Source organism: Mytilus californianus, unplaced genomic scaffold (assembly GCF_021869535.1).
Source record: "Mytilus californianus isolate M0D057914Y unplaced genomic scaffold, xbMytCali1.0.p SCAF_1, whole genome shotgun sequence".
In the NCBI taxonomy this organism is placed as follows: Eukaryota; Metazoa; Mollusca; class Bivalvia; order Mytilida; family Mytilidae; genus Mytilus; species Mytilus californianus.
Genome location: NW_026262581.1, coordinates 111,598,356 through 111,614,674, shown reverse-complemented (window position 1 = coordinate 111,614,674; position 16,319 = coordinate 111,598,356). Strand labels below are relative to the sequence as shown.

The 16,319-nt window shown below is 31.7% G+C and overlaps 1 protein-coding gene across 1 annotated transcript; it reads right to left on the bottom strand.

The window, feature by feature from the left end:
• Positions 1-1,975: 1,975 nt before the first annotated feature.
• On the bottom strand, positions 1,976-16,111 carry LOC127714422 (lectin BRA-3-like). Its single transcript, XM_052220478.1, has 4 exons — positions 15,727-16,111; positions 13,492-13,694; positions 3,855-3,942; positions 1,976-3,029 (listed from the first exon to the last, which is right to left on the bottom strand). Exons 1-4 carry the CDS (start codon positions 16,034-16,036, stop codon positions 2,782-2,784), a joined length of 849 nt encoding a protein of 282 aa, XP_052076438.1. The 5' UTR covers positions 16,037-16,111; the 3' UTR covers positions 1,976-2,781.
• Positions 16,112-16,319: the final 208 nt, after the last annotated feature.

The window sequence follows — 16,319 nt, the reverse complement described above, 5'->3', positions numbered from 1 at the left end:
CGGCCGGGACAAAAACAAATTCCTTGGCTAGTTCTTTTAGTTTATGTTTGATACGAGAAATAGGTTTATTGTGGTTATTGTTAAGAGTAAAATGTTCTTTAAAATGTTGAATACGTAAATCAACTATGTTCATTACTGAATTAAAAAAAGAGTCCAAAGATTTTTTGTCAGCTTTTTCCCGTTTTATCCATTTCAAACAGTAAGTATGGAGTGAGTCGTGGATGATATTACGACACTCATTCCAATTAATAATTGACGGGGGACGATATTTAGGTCCTTTACTGAGGAATGATTTTAACTCTCGGTCTTGAACGATGTTAAGATCTCCTGTTATAACATGGGAAATGGGTCCATTAATGTATTCGGAATTACTGCAATTACATGAAGTAGGTGTATTTTCACTGATATTAACATCTTTACACAATTGGCTATAATTAAACACAAATTTCCGGGTAGATTTCTTGTAAATATAACAAATAAGAGGGAGCTCAGTATTATCAAAATATCCCGGAATTTGTTCTTTAACAGAATGGTCGTTAAAAATACCGGCAATATTTACAAAATCAAAACCTTTATTGACATACTATATTTTAATAAACTGTTTTTTATGATCTTCAGGGCGATCAATTTTGGGAAACAGTTTAGAATAACAATATGCCATTATAATTTGAACGATTTCATACTTAGGACTGCTATATGAAATTGTGTTGCAATCCTCTAAAATTTTATTTAACTTATTAACCGGTAATGAACAGAGCTTTGTTAACAGATAATGTCTGCCGTTGTTTTTTGAAATAGAAATTAGGTCCGAAATATTGGTATGATTGGTCCGAAATTTTCTTTGATTGATTTCTATGATTTAACGATGTAAACAGGTAAAAGAAGATAGAACTTCGTTCCCATATGATTTTTAGGGAGAGTGTGGAGTGATTTAATGTAAAACTTGTTGTGTTAACATTTTTCAACTTGGGACTTGAGGTAACACAACAGTATAAGATAGATAACGAGTTGGTCCTATGTGCATCAATGCACGAAGAGGATCAAGTAAATAGGTAATAAGTGAACTAACTTCACATGTATGTTTCGTTCAATCGTTAAAGTATTATAGTTGAAAAATTAAAAGCAATGCAGTTTTATTTTCGAGGCTTTGTTTACATTATGTTATTCAATACTGCGGATTGCTATATATTAATGTACCTTTCAATAATATATTATACTCCTCGCTACAAAGTAGCGGGTTATAAAGTTTTAGACTTGCAAGTCCGTCAGTCATTTTCGTTTCCGAATGCTAACTCAAACACTTTATGTCAGATTGCAACCTTACTTTGATATACATCTAATGAGAGGAAGATCCCTATTGATGTTGGGGTCAAAGGTCAAAGTTGTAATTTCTGAAAACAGACTGAATTTGTGTAGAAAAGTGGTTACCGGATGCTGAATCAAATACTACATATGGGATTCCAAATTAGCTTGGATATGGTCACATATAATGAGAGGAGGATCTTGATGCTACTATGTCTAAGGTCAAGGTCAAAGTTACTAAAAGAAATTACACAAATTTGTGCAGAAAAGCTGTTTTAGAATGCATTAAATTGGATTGCAATCTTACTTGGAAATGTGTTCATAGAGGATTAAGAAGAGGAAGTTCAAGTTCATATAAAATATATCAACATAAGACAATATTACTGTTTAAAATCATGATTTATATTGAGCGCTGGGTATATGAGCTTACTCACTTAAGGTTCTTTAATTTTCGCTAGTATCTCACAAACACTGGAAATCAATTTATCACATCATAAAACATATTTACGAAAATCAAATTAAACTAAGAATTATAATGACTGAATACTCTTTGCCGGTACTGAATTCTGAAGCCTAAAATGTTTGTTTGCAATATACGTTAGTAAACATGTACTGGTCTCTCAAAATGTTGCTATGATAAAATGATAGAGGCGATAGTGATACGACTAATATATCTTTATATTTATTATACATTTGTAAAAACAAACCCAACTAATACAGATCAATATAATGCAGCATAACACACAATTGCAAACAATACAAAGTAATGAAATTGAAATTACAAAAGCGTGTATGAACGACAATAATTCACTATTATATGAATATTGAATAATTACTTTTTAGTATGTTTATTAAATGAACTGGGTGTTATAAAGGAAGTTATATTTTGCAATCATTAACAAAATGTATGTTTAGTATTTGTTCCAGGTTTAATTCATTTTATGAATACTAGTATTTTTTTTTAGCTCTGAACAATCCCCTTATATATAAACTGTAAAAACGATAAAAAGAAGAGCCTTGGACTGTAAATATTTTTCATAGTTTTCTAAAAGATAGATCCCCTATCCCAAATCAAAAATCATGAAAACCATAAAAAAAGAAACAATTTCTAAAGCTTGATAAACACATCTCCAAATGTTTCGACATTATTATATTTCTATTTCATCATGAATACACTGCTTCGTTTGAAAATATGTTAGCATTTCAAAGCTGCCTATATGATATATATTATATTTTTTTCTCTTCGTGAGTATGAACTAGCATAACCTATAAACTACATATGCATGTACCTGTCTTTTGCTAGGTAACTACTCCGTGCATGGTTATCTTAAATGTTAAGAGATAAGTTAAAGACTGTTTATATTGATAAAAAAAACTTAAACTTCTAACTGCAAAATAGAAAATAAAAGACTATATAAAAACCACAATAAAACGCTGTGGTACTACTTTGAGCAAGACAAGTTATTCAGGGACAATATGTTATGCTGGATCTTTCTCACAAATGAAAGCTCTTGCAACTGTACACTGAACGTCATTCCACTTATGACCGTATCGTCCAGCTAGTACCATGCAATGCTGGTTACCATTGCCATTATCTGGCTGATTTGTTGACATCCAATCATAGAACAATCCACTGCCGTGCAAATTTATAAGGACACCGCTGTGTTCCCACAGAAAAGTGCCCTCAGTTTGTAGGTCAGAACCTCCAATAAAAAAATCTTTTGATCCTGGAAGTACAAATTTTCATTCAGTTAGATAAATCATATTGACCTTGACTAAACAAACGATTACATAAATTAAGCATTCATTGTCAAAAATGTATAATTTATTTTTACGAGAGTTAGAAACAAAGAAAACCGAGGTTCGTAGATCTGTTCTCCTGTTTTGTAGAGAGTAAAATCTTGTAACTTTTAACAATGTACGTATACATATATTGTTAATTACTTGCGATTTGATTTCCATTTAGAACTTTAACGCCTAAATCTGAAATACTTTAATTATTTATGAAGATTCATAAAATATTTATCCTACCAGCGGAAGTTCAGTTAAGGTAAAACAATATGGAGTTGTTCTAATGTTTTCAAGATTTTTATGTCTTCATTTCCTAACAAAATAAGCTAATACTGTGGATTCACTTATTTTCGTGGGTACCAATTTTCGTGGATTGCGGAAAACTTGCCTTTTCGTGGATATTTGATTTTGTGGTTTTGCAAAAGTCTTCATAAACCCTTATTGAAAATATGTAATTCGTTGAACATTGAATTTCGTGGTTTACATGTACCCACGAAATCCACGGAAATTGGTATCCAACGAATAATAATGAATCCACAGTACTATATTTTGTTCCATTTGTTCTCTCCCTTTCCTTCTCTCAGTATTCATACTAACAAACTGTTTTAATTTGTGTCTTTATGAAATGAATATGGGGTTCATATCTAGGAACCAGTAGGTAAACGATACGAAAAATCCTATGAATATTAAGTCATCCTCAAGCTCATATTGATTAGCTTTTAAGTGCTTAAATGAAATGTAATAATATAAATCTAAAATACCTAAAGACCCTACATAATCTTTTACCAGCTGATTTTCATCCGCTGTTTCTAAGGTTGCTAAATAACCACCGTTATTTTTACAAATTTCCTGCAATACAATTATATCTCTTCATTACATAAGTTAAAAAAGAACATATTTGTAAGTGATTAACACTTATAGATTACTTCATCTCACATGATAATAACAATATCGATAATAAATGGAGTTTCAACAGCTAATCTGGGTGAATTTTTAACTGTTAAACTCCGACGTGTATATAAATAAATGCACAACTGTGAATTGATAATTGCATTTAATCCCTTTCTATTTATCAATACCTGCGTACATCTTTGTATAACGTTTGAAGCATGTTTTTGCTAGGTTGAAGGCCCCACTCTCACCTTAAAAGCAGACAAATAAAAGAGCTGTACATTTACTTTAGGTTCGAATGCACGGAATTCTTTTATTCATTGAATTAATATACAATTTTCCTTCTGATCCATAAAATCATTAAAATGTGTAAAGCAAAATGCTGTGAATTACTTAGAACTGACAACTGTGGTAGAAAAAAAGTAAATTTATACGAAATAAACGAATAAATATAAATGTCTACATAATTAAACATAATTACACCTCAGATATAAACAAGTTGCTTTCTTTCAAAAAGAAAAGCAATACATGAACGCAAGATCGCTAACTGGCCAAAAAAATGTTGCTGAATTTCTTTGCTTTCGATTTGAAATATTTGACTGTGAATGAGGTAATGATGAGTAGAAATACCTTTATTAAAATATGTAATTGTAAATAGAAAAGTGTATACATCTATCATTTCAATTAAGTCTGCACTATTTTATTTATTTATTACCTGGGAGTGTACATTTTCTTCTTGTTTAATACATAAAGTCCTGATCTTATTGTAATTTCTATTTTCTGCAGACCGTATGTCTAAGAGATATTGCAGATATTGCAGAGAGATCGCAATATAAATTTCCGCACTTAATTTGCTTCATAATCTGAATGCAGGTATTCTATCTTTTATACTCTTCATATTTTTTTTCTTGGATGCCTTCAATTTTTATACTAATTATTGAAGCTGTACATTGTATGTGACAAAAATACATAATCTATTTGTAAATGTAAGTTCTTTGTGAAATCTTGGATATCAGGATAGTAAAAGTGTTAGTACAAGTCACATGTTGGACAATTAGATGTGGATATTTCGATTAATTGTCTAAATTCAGCACAAGTATGAGCTTGACTCGTGACTTTGAAGCATGTTTTTTTTTCATACGATATATTGAACTCTAGTGTTTCTTTATTTTTTTTATGTTACTGTCCTAATGACTTTTACCAATCCCATTCTTTCGTATAAATTAATTCTTTTGAGAGCATAATTAGGTATTCATAATAATTGTAAGTATATGAGAGGTCTGGTGTGTTATTTACGCGCTCAAGAACAAAGGAACCATAATAAGTTGCTTCACACTGAGTCAAGCTTCAAATGGAAATATACTTTCAATTTCTCTATACTACCTCTACAATGAGTAGTTAGTCATAAAAAGATAAGCCTTCAAAACCAAATGAATATTAATCCTGATGATGTATACAGTTTTTCTCTTTTTAAGAGACAAAAACTATTGACACAAGTTTCATGGCATATAAATTTGTCAATTTAAGTAAATGAAGCAGCAGAAACAACTTGTTTAATTTTCATAATCGCACCATATTGCAAAGATTAAGATGTTTTAGGATAAACTTAAAAACACACACAAAAAAAACTGAATTTAATTAACATACATTCCTGTTAATAAATCTTTTCCGAAAATTCAACATCAATTATAAATTATCGATAGGAAGTATTTATTGATGCACATTTTTATTTTAACAAATCAGTCTTACTTTCCATTTTATGAATATATATATTGTAATACAAAATATAAGCAAAGACTTATCAATCGATTTTAAAACGGTATAAAATAAGGAACGTAGTAATAACATGATTATTGTAAAACATTATTTTCGTTTTTGAAAGATGTATAGATTTAAAATTCTAGTAAATTGAAACCATGCAAGTATTGTTCTTTTCATTCGGTGCAGTTTATATTTTAATTTATTTATGTGCAGCCCTGAGAAATGAATTCAATGTTAAAACCCGTGGGACATAAGATACCATTATTATAATCTAATTATATTCTATTAATGATATATTACAGTTGGGAATGGTATACTTCAGAGGTATATTCAGGGTATACTTTATGTTCCAGGTTTTAGTTAAAACATAATAATTTCGTTGGTTTTACGTCAACTTTTATTGGTATCTATTTAAAAAATTAATTATTTTTGACAGAAATATCGTTTTGTTTAATTATCTTTATGCTTTTCGAACTAAGATAAATAGACCCCAGGCTATGATGGAAATACACAATATCACGTCGCAAACGTTCAGAAACAATCAGTTCAATGTGACATACAATGCACACTAGCACATGGTACATTGCGTATAGAGACCGTCTAAAACATATATAGTTGCGTTATCATTAGATATAATTGATATTTAATAAACGCCAATGCTTTGTCAAACGGCAAATACGGTTGGAATATATTAATGATTTTTTATACTGCAATTAAGTCCATTTCGATCTACAAATGAACTTTGGTTTTTGAAATATACAATGTCACGTGGTAGCATGTTCATAGAGGGACCGTTTCAAAGACATAGTAAACTACCTGTATAAAAGATCGAACATTTTCGAGATTTTCCGAGAATCTTGTTTCCGAGGATATCTGAATGGCCCATAAAAGCTTACAAAACTCACCAATATATAGACGTGAACCCCCTGCAAAAGAAACACCGACCCTGAAACGATGCATATAGAACCAACCAAGATCAAAATGAAGTAAGAAAATGAACTGTAACAATAATAAAAAAAATTAAAATGAATATGCAACTGCATTAATTCGGTCTCATCATGTATGTAAAATTCTTTTCACCCCTTCAACGATTTTAATATAAAAAAGAGATGTGGTATGCCACCGTACGGCCTTCAACAATGAGAAAACCCCATACCGTATAGTCGGCTATAAGAAGCCCTGACATGAAAAATGTGGAACAATTCAAACGACAAAACCAATGACCTTATTGATAACACAACAATTTACGAAAAACAAATATGGCATAAATGAACCAACAACAACCACTGTACTACAGGCTCTGACTTGGAACAGGCACATAAAAAATGTGGCGTGGTTAATATGAAAAAGAAGGAGATGTAGTATGGTTGCCAAAACTATCCACCAAAGTTCAAATGAAGTTGATGTAAGCAATTATAGGCAACCGTTCGGCCTTCAACAATGAGAAAAACCGATACCATAAACATTTTTGTGAACGCTCAACCCTCCCCTAGCCTAGGACAGTGGTGTAACAGCACCACATAAGAACAAACGGTAAAAATCAGTCAAAATGACTAACTCAAAGATCAATACACGGTACAAAACCAACAGACACAACATGCACAAAACACCGAAACAATAATACTCGCAGTCACTGAAAAGTAGTGCAAAGCCAATTACAACTAATAAATAAATCATGTTCTACCAGACTAAAGTATCAATCAGAAACGTTTTTCACCGATTTAACCTGCTTTCCATACAAAGGTGCAACTGTTTTTAATAAATATATTCAATAAAATTTCATCATAATTATCATAAGCAGAGTTCAGCTTTGCTAAAAGTTGAATGTTTCAGACTTGCTATCTTTTGTTTTAGATAATTTATTTTGGATTTGAGAAAAATCTTCTATTTTTCTTTTGAAATGATTGACAACTAGTTCTTTGTCGATATGCAAATATTTCTTATCAATTCGGATAATTTATTTGACCATAACTGAGTTTTCTCAATTGAGAAGGGTTTGTTAACTACAAAAAAGTATAACAAAAATACCGAACTCTAGGGTAAATTCAAAAAGGGGAAGTCCATAATAACTGAAAAAATCAAACGCTATCAATCAACGGAACGAGCGAAAAACAACTGTCATATTCCTGACTTAGTACGGCATTTCCCGAAGAAATGGTGGGTTAAATCTGGTTTATAGCTAGCCAAACCTCCCACTTGTATGATAGTTGTTTACTGTTCCGTTATATTAACAAATTTTGGTGAGCAACCAGACAGATATAATAGGTTAATGTGACAATAATTGGGATTAAAAAACTAATTAATCATACATCACAGACATGCAATACAACTGACTAAAAATTTTAAACAAACATACAAATAAATCTAACAAAAACGCAAACAAAAAAGGTTGATGTAGTTGATAGTAAATTTGACAAACACGCAAACAAAAAAGTATTAGTAGTTGATAGGAAATTGACAAAGACGCCGATAAAAAAAGTTGTAGTTGATAGTACATATCTTGTATACTCATCTCAATAAAGAACAAATTCAGTAAAACATTAATAAAAGGGTAAACAAAATGACAACACTGTAAAAAAACACTTGCGTCTGAATTACACCTCAAGACCCACCTGCAACAGAAACGCCCAAAGTCAAAATCCAATAGCGGGATGCATAAATAAAATACCGAGTCACATCAAAAGTCATATGACTAAATAAAGACAAAACATAAAAGTACAAAGGCAAATAAACTTAAGGGAAAACAGAACAGTAAATAAAAAGATACACAAATTTAGCACATAGAATCTATAACCCAAGACCATCTTGTGAAGTAGACACTGAGTGTTTATCTATTAGGTCTTGTTACTTTCCGATACATTTTTTTTTAGAAAAAGGACAAGACGTTCTTTGACAAACCCCTGTTTCATTAAATTTTGCTTTGAACCCGATGACATTCATCAAAATTAAAGAGATTTATAGTCAATTTAAGCACTTTATACTAACTGCTAAGTAAATTGGTAAGCAAAAAATATGGATATACTTGTATTATCCGTATACACATGTATTAATACACATTCTCGTTCGATCTGATTTGTAACATTTATATAGTATTTTATTTTGGGTAATTACAAGGTTCTGCACAAGTGAAATAACAACAATACCTGCTTACGGCTTGACTAAAGTACAATAACATCAATACTTGCTTACGGCTTGACTAAAGTACAATAACAACAATACCTGCTTACGCCTTGACTAAAGTGCAATAACAACAATACCTGATTACGGCTTAACTAAAGTGCAATAACAACAATACCTGCTAACGGCTTGGCTAAAGTGCAATAAAAACAATACCTGCTTACGGCTTGACTAAAGTACAATAACAACAATACCTGATTACGGCTTGACTAAAGTACAATAGCAACAATATCTGCTTACGGTTGACTAAAGTACAATAACAACAATACCTGCTTGCGCCTTGACTAAAGTGCAATAACAACAATACCTGCTTACGGCTTGATTAAAGTGCAATAACAACAATACCTGCTTACGGCTTAACTAAAGTGCAACAACAATACCTGCTTACGGCTTGACTAAAGTGCAATAACAACAATTCCTGCTTACGGCTTGACTTATGAGATGTAACAATAATACCTGCTTACGGCTTGACTTATGAGATGTGCTAATACAAAGTCATGTCCACACGCAAAAGTGCAATAACAACAATACCTGCTTACGGCTTGACTTATGAGATGTGTTACTACAAAGTCATATCCACGTCTGGCAATTCAGAAGAAATGAAAATCGACTAGCACGGAGCAAGCACGACTCCTTCAAAGTGAAGGACCTTAGAGCTTACTAATATTCAAATTCTTCGGATATTTACATTGAATACTACTAATAGAGAAGATGGCACGACCTGAACTAGTATTACATCAAAAATCATTAAATCTTGCATTAAATGCACAATTTATTTTTATTTTTTTAAAAATTTTCATCCTGTATAGACACTGCTTTCAATAGTAATGTTTACTTTCCTATATATGAAAAATAATCGTTTTGCGTGTCGCAATTACCAGAAATACTACACGGTATTATCGATGTCCTGTATAAATAGAAGTTTTGTTTTAAAGTGTACTCGATGTTGCTAAGAGTTCATTTTTTCCTATTCCACGATTTTACATTTTAATAACAACCGATTGAAGGGTTGGAATTATACACACATTTTACACAAAGAAATATTTTACCCATTGAGTAAATTTTCAAGTATGATAAAATGATTTTAAAAATGTATACATGAAATTTACTCTCTACCATTTCATTTTACTTTTTGGAGAAAAAAAACTAAATCATTATGAGCGACAATAATAACATATTGACAGGATGACAGACTTGTTTTTAATGATACGAAACACTGGAAAGTGAAATTATATGCAAGAACCCTAAATTAATTGATGAAACAACACATCAGTTCTCTAGTTCATAATTCTGTGTACTCCTGTTTTGGAAACACTTCAGAGAAGTGTTGCATGGATATTTTTAAAATGAATGTAATATATCCAATAGTTATATTGTTGACATGAACTGTGTTTAATGAAGTGGAAGGTGTTCATAATTTGGCATCATGCTTTGTTGGAACTCTAATTTAAAACATGATATATATTTCCTATTTATTTCCATTTGGTCACATGGATCATTCTTACGGGGCACGGGCTTAGGTTTATTAATTTTTTGCATGTAGAAAATAACTCCATATTTAAAGATTAGCCACTTTAGAAGTATAAACAAGAACACATTATTTAAAATATCTGTTTTTATAATTATGCTCAAGACTACCAATAATCGAATCTAAGGAGCTAAAGTTTTTTTGTTAATTCAATAAACTCATCATAGATACCAGGATTAAAACTTTGTACGCCAGACGCGCGTTTCGTCTACAAAAGACTCATTAGTAACGCTCAAATCAATTAACGCATTTTCCTTGCTCAAAGTATAAGTATGTTTTGTGTAGGAATTTCAAAGGCAAAGTTTACTGTGAACTTGAAAAAAAAACAAAAAAACTTGAGGTCTCACAATGAATTTAATTTTTGCCGAAGTAAACATTTTTCGTTTCGGGGCCTTTTATAGCTTGCTGTGCGACATGGAATCTGCGCATTGTTGAAGGTCGTATTGTGATCTATATTTGTTAACTTCTATGTCATTTGGTCTCTGGTGTAGAGTTGTCGCATCGACAATCATACAACCATTTTTATAAAGAATTGAATTTTAATACCTCAATCTGAAGAATAGTCACAAACAAGTCTTTTTGTTCTCGACTAATTGGTTATTCATTAAATTCACTACAAATACCAATGAACGCGACATAAAACAGTTCCATATATTTCACATCTTAAATAAATTATCAATGCATTTCAAGTACATGATTTATTTGCTAATAACAGAAGTGAAACGAAATATATTTTTTATGTTAATATTGATTGAACTTGTATGTTTTACAAAACACTACAGTTACTGACTATTATCGCCAATACTAGGTGAATGGGTATGTGTTAAGTGGTAAAACTTGTTAAAAACTCTCAAATCGAATTGATTACCATTCAAATGTAATAAAATTTAATATTTGTAAATAAAGTCATTTTTCCTTCAAAATAAGTCGATCTAGTAATACGTGTGTTTATAAAATATAACTACAATTAAGCAATCGTTCATACCTGTTTAAAGCAATTTAGGTAAAAGAGGGGAAAATAACACAAACGTATAACTTCCCCTAACCACGATAAACAATATTAAGTAAATGAGATCGCTCAAACCTCATAGTAAACACGGATAATTTTTTGTGTGAATCGGCTAAAAACGGTGTTTTCAAATTTTAATATATATATTCATCGGTCATGGTACAAAACCAACAAAAACTGTCCCTTCACAAGACATCTTCGCTTAAAGAAACATCCTTTTGATAATGTCGCTTTTCAAATTATAGAAGTGAACACTGACTGGGACACCACGGCGACAAGGAGAAGAGAAAACTTTTGGATCCTCAATACTTTAGAACCTTATGGTCTAAATGAGAAAGGCAAAAAAGATACAGGAAAAATTAATTATGTAGCATCGTCCTTAATATCTCTGTAATATTAGCCAATGGACGTTGCAAACTTGCCTTACTTCAACAACAGATTTCGTAATTAAATAAAAAATCTTGAACTTCATCCAAATTTTGAATTTATTTTTATTTGATAAGCAGCAAAACTCAATGTTCAATGAGCTGCTAAAGTTTCTTATTTAACCTGGATAGAAAAAGCTAGTTTGTCTAGCGAAATATTGCGTTTATTTTTTATCGCATTTTTTTAACATTTTAATATTTACATACTAACTAGTGTGTTAAAATTACATTGTTAGGCAACTTAAATATACTTTATATTTTGAAAATGTTTTCCCGATTGTGCCTTTCCAAACTGATAAATACATATTGAATTAGTTCTGATCTGAAAAGGTTTGGGAAGAGTACATGTAGGTTGTGGGGATTTGAGGAAATATGAGGTATAGCAATATGAACATCTCTGGAATTCTTCCGGTTGTACACCCATGCTGAAGAGGGGCGCCCGATTGGTTCTGTTAAATGTATAAATATAAATACGCAGCTACGTCCGGTCGGAACTAAAACGGCTGCTACACCTAGAGCAAGACCTGCTTGCCCCTTCCGGAGCACCTGGTATCACCCCCAGTTTTTAGTTGGGATTCGTGTTGCTCAGTCTTTAGTTTTCTTTGTTGTGTTTTGTAGACTATTGTTTGTCTTTTGGTTTTTTTATATATGCGATGGTGGTTTTAGTTCGACTTCGACTTATGAGCCTTTCTTTAAAATCCGATGCCTCGTGTATAAAAATTGTCACGCACTCTGAACGTTGAAGAACCATTGAAACAACTATGTGGGGCCTTTATGTAACTTATTTCAACCCAATTTTTACCCATTTTCAGAACTAGATTGTTGTATTTATTATGTTCCTGTCTTCAATGAAGGTTACGTAGATGGCTTGTTGCAAAACTATATTCATGCATCTATCGAACTTATCCCTTTTCGGTGTTAGTATCTATCCTGATCTACATCCCGGCCGACCGATTTTGACAGAACCTACGTTTTATATGTATCATATATTACTTTAGCAGTATTCGTCTGGTTCTTTTTTCCATAGTCTTTTCGAGGTCTAAACGTTTTATATATTGACAATGACCATTGATATTTGGCTTGAAGGTATACTACTATAAGACTTTTGACCTCAATGTCAAACAAAAGTTTCTAATCTTCATTTTTCTTCCAAAAACCTTATATATTTTCCAAGTCAATAAATTTCAGAGCACCTATGATCTGTTTCCTAGGGTATCATGGTCCAAGCGATGATAACAAATTGTTGAATATCTATAAAAAACTGAAAACTTGTTCAGATCACAACTCTTAACCTTATAAATTATGAATTGGTATGATAAGAACTTATTAGTGCGCCAAAGGCTTTGTTCCCTGGGATCGTGCTCCACCTTTTAAACTCAATAACTACAATAGTTTAGATTCTCAATCAGTAACCATTTATTTTGTAGATACTCTTGAACTTTCAAGTGCACCATAGAATTTGTCGCCATGTGTGATTTTTTGGAGGGAGGTGGTGGATTCTTGCTCAAGCCCTTCTTGCCATAAATTGTTGAATATATTGTAACTATTAATTTAAAATAAGATCCCCATCTTTAGCTTAAAAACAATCAATTTAATCTGCACCTTACCGACGCATTTTGCCATTCCTGTTTAGTGATAGTATCGGGAGGCGTAATCCGATAACAGCTAGCATCAATCAATAACCAGTCTGGGTCACATGATAATGGTCTACTTGTTGTCTGGAACGGCAGGATCGTTGTTTCGGACGATGATAGCAATTCTACAGAAGTTGGCGCTATATTTGAAGTCGTTGTCGTTTCAGGTTTAAAATCTAATTGTGAAAATTAGAAAATGCAGTAATTTTAACCGAAATTATTTCTCGAAAGCTTTATATATTACAAAATATAATATAATAAAGTCAATATGTAATATGATCTGATTTTTACAGGGTTTTTTCTTTATTCTTGTATTGTGCGGTTACACTACTGTTCCAGGTTAGGGGAGGGTTCAGTGCTTACAAATATGTTCAACCACGCCACATTATATATGTGCCTGTCCCAAAAGTAAAATCACAAAAATTATGAACTCCGAGGAAAATTCAAAACGGAAAGTCCCTAATCAAATGGCAAAATCAAATGATAAAACACATCAAACGAATGGACAACAAACTGTCATATTCCTGACTTGGTACAGGCATTTTCAAATGTAGAAAATGGTGGATTGAACCTGGTTTTATAGCGCTAAACCTCTCACTTGTATGACAGTCGCATAAATTCCATTATATTTACAACGATGCGTGAACAAAACAGACATAATAGGTAACATTGTCAAAATATGGGTACAGCAGTCATCACTGTGTCACAATCTCAAAACAAACAAACATTAAACAAAGAAGCACAAAAAACATCTATCAAATTTAACAACCACATTCATTGCTTACTTATATATGTATTATATAAATCAACCCATAAAGGATTGAAATATTTCATGTGACTGCATTCACATCTACTCTTAGCGTAGCGTCGCGTGTTTGACGCCAGAAAATGTAGACGTCACACAGGAAGAAATATAAAATAATTTTGTCGTTCAAAGTATTTTCAAAATTATAATTTCACATGGGGAATGGTGGTATACAGGGCTGAAAAATCAAAATTATTGTTAGAACTAATTTCGGAAAAAGACCGAGATTTAAAATTATCCAGAAGTTCTTTAGAATTTTTAAGAATCCACATATGGTTAATACCACTACGCGAGTAAATAATTTTGTCGTTCATAGTATTTTCAAAAATATAATAGAACAATAACATATTTGCTCTCTATCATATTTATTTTCAGTTTATTGTTTTGTCATAAATCAGGCCATTGGCTTTTTTACTTGATTTGTTTTACGTTTTGTCATGTTGTTGTTTTTTACAGCTGACTTTACGGTATGGGTTTTACTCATTGATGATGGGGTTCGGTGACCTATAGTTGCTTATATCCGCTTTATTTGGACTAAGTTGGATAGATGTCTCATTGGTAATCATACAACATCTCCCTATTTTATACAGGAAAGAAAAATGATTATACATTTCTACTCTTACCGTCTCTGTGGTATCGTGCTTGCCTCGAGTGCAGTTTGATGTTCGTTACACTACCGGGTCAAACTTAAATATTAAAATTGGTTTTATTCCGCTAAGCATGTGGTATTAAGGAGTAAGAGCAACTTGACTGGTCAGCACGGAGTGAGAATATTGTGTTTGGGTAAGGCGACATGTCTCTCTGTGTAGACTATTATATTGTAAACTAGCACGTTATAAATACGACTCAGCTTATCAGTTTAGCACAAAGTAGGTTGTCATTTATGTCGCATTAACATATTGTCGTTCTGAATATGCATTTAATTTGACGCTCGACGTTAAATAGGCAGCAATCCCTCTTTGGGCATTTCTTTGAATGTAATACAGACCATCAGCTATGTTATATGTAGAAATGGGCTTATTTCGCTCGCCATACTGATATTACAGTAGATAGTCGTGATTGCCAATTTTCGCCAAACCTTGTAAGTTTGTTAACTTCTTATGCATCACCCTAAACATAAGCAACTTGTTTAATATAAATCTGTTAACCTTTAGCTAACGTTTGAGGAATCTAAATAATTACAAACAACCACCCTGCTTGTTATCATATTGCGTTTGTTGCTAAATTCACTAAAAATTGTTTATAAATTTTTGTCTTAGTCTTAGTCCGAATTGATATATTCTTATTGTAAAACATTTCTAAAAACAATCAAGTAAACGATATTTATTCTAAAATTAATTTTGGACAAATAGATTCATCTATTCGAAAAATAAGAAAGTTTGAATATTTTCACAGAAACTAACCTTTTAGTACATAATAAGATGTATCCGAATGCTTAATACAACCTACAGTGTCGGATACGCTTACATTATGCAGTTGACAAGTTCCACTTCGATTGAAGAAAAAAGAAACACAGGTTGAAGCTAGAGCACAAACTTTAGCACATATCAATGCTGATCTAGTATTTTTTAGTGTTATTAATTTTCCGTCATTACACATAATATCACTGAAAATGTTCTCTTTTGTGTAAATATCAACTAAAATTAAGTTTCCATCTGTTATCCACCAAAAGGAAAATATTGTGAGAAATGAAATAATATTATGATGTCTCATTTTTAAGTCAGTTGAAATGTTTTCCGAAATAACATGATATCATTTATGCAACTTTCACGATTCCATCAAGCTGATTGGTTTTGAGTTGTAACTTTACAAATAATATTAATAGACAGTAAAGTTTATTTAATATGATGGTATTTGATTAGTCGGTACTTGTGATTGCTAGCCAATAAAAGATTAAAATTTAATTGGTTTTTCTTGTTACTGTAGTATACTCTGGATCACTAAATAGCCTTTTCCGATAAATAAAATAAATATGGATGTTTTAATTAATATACTT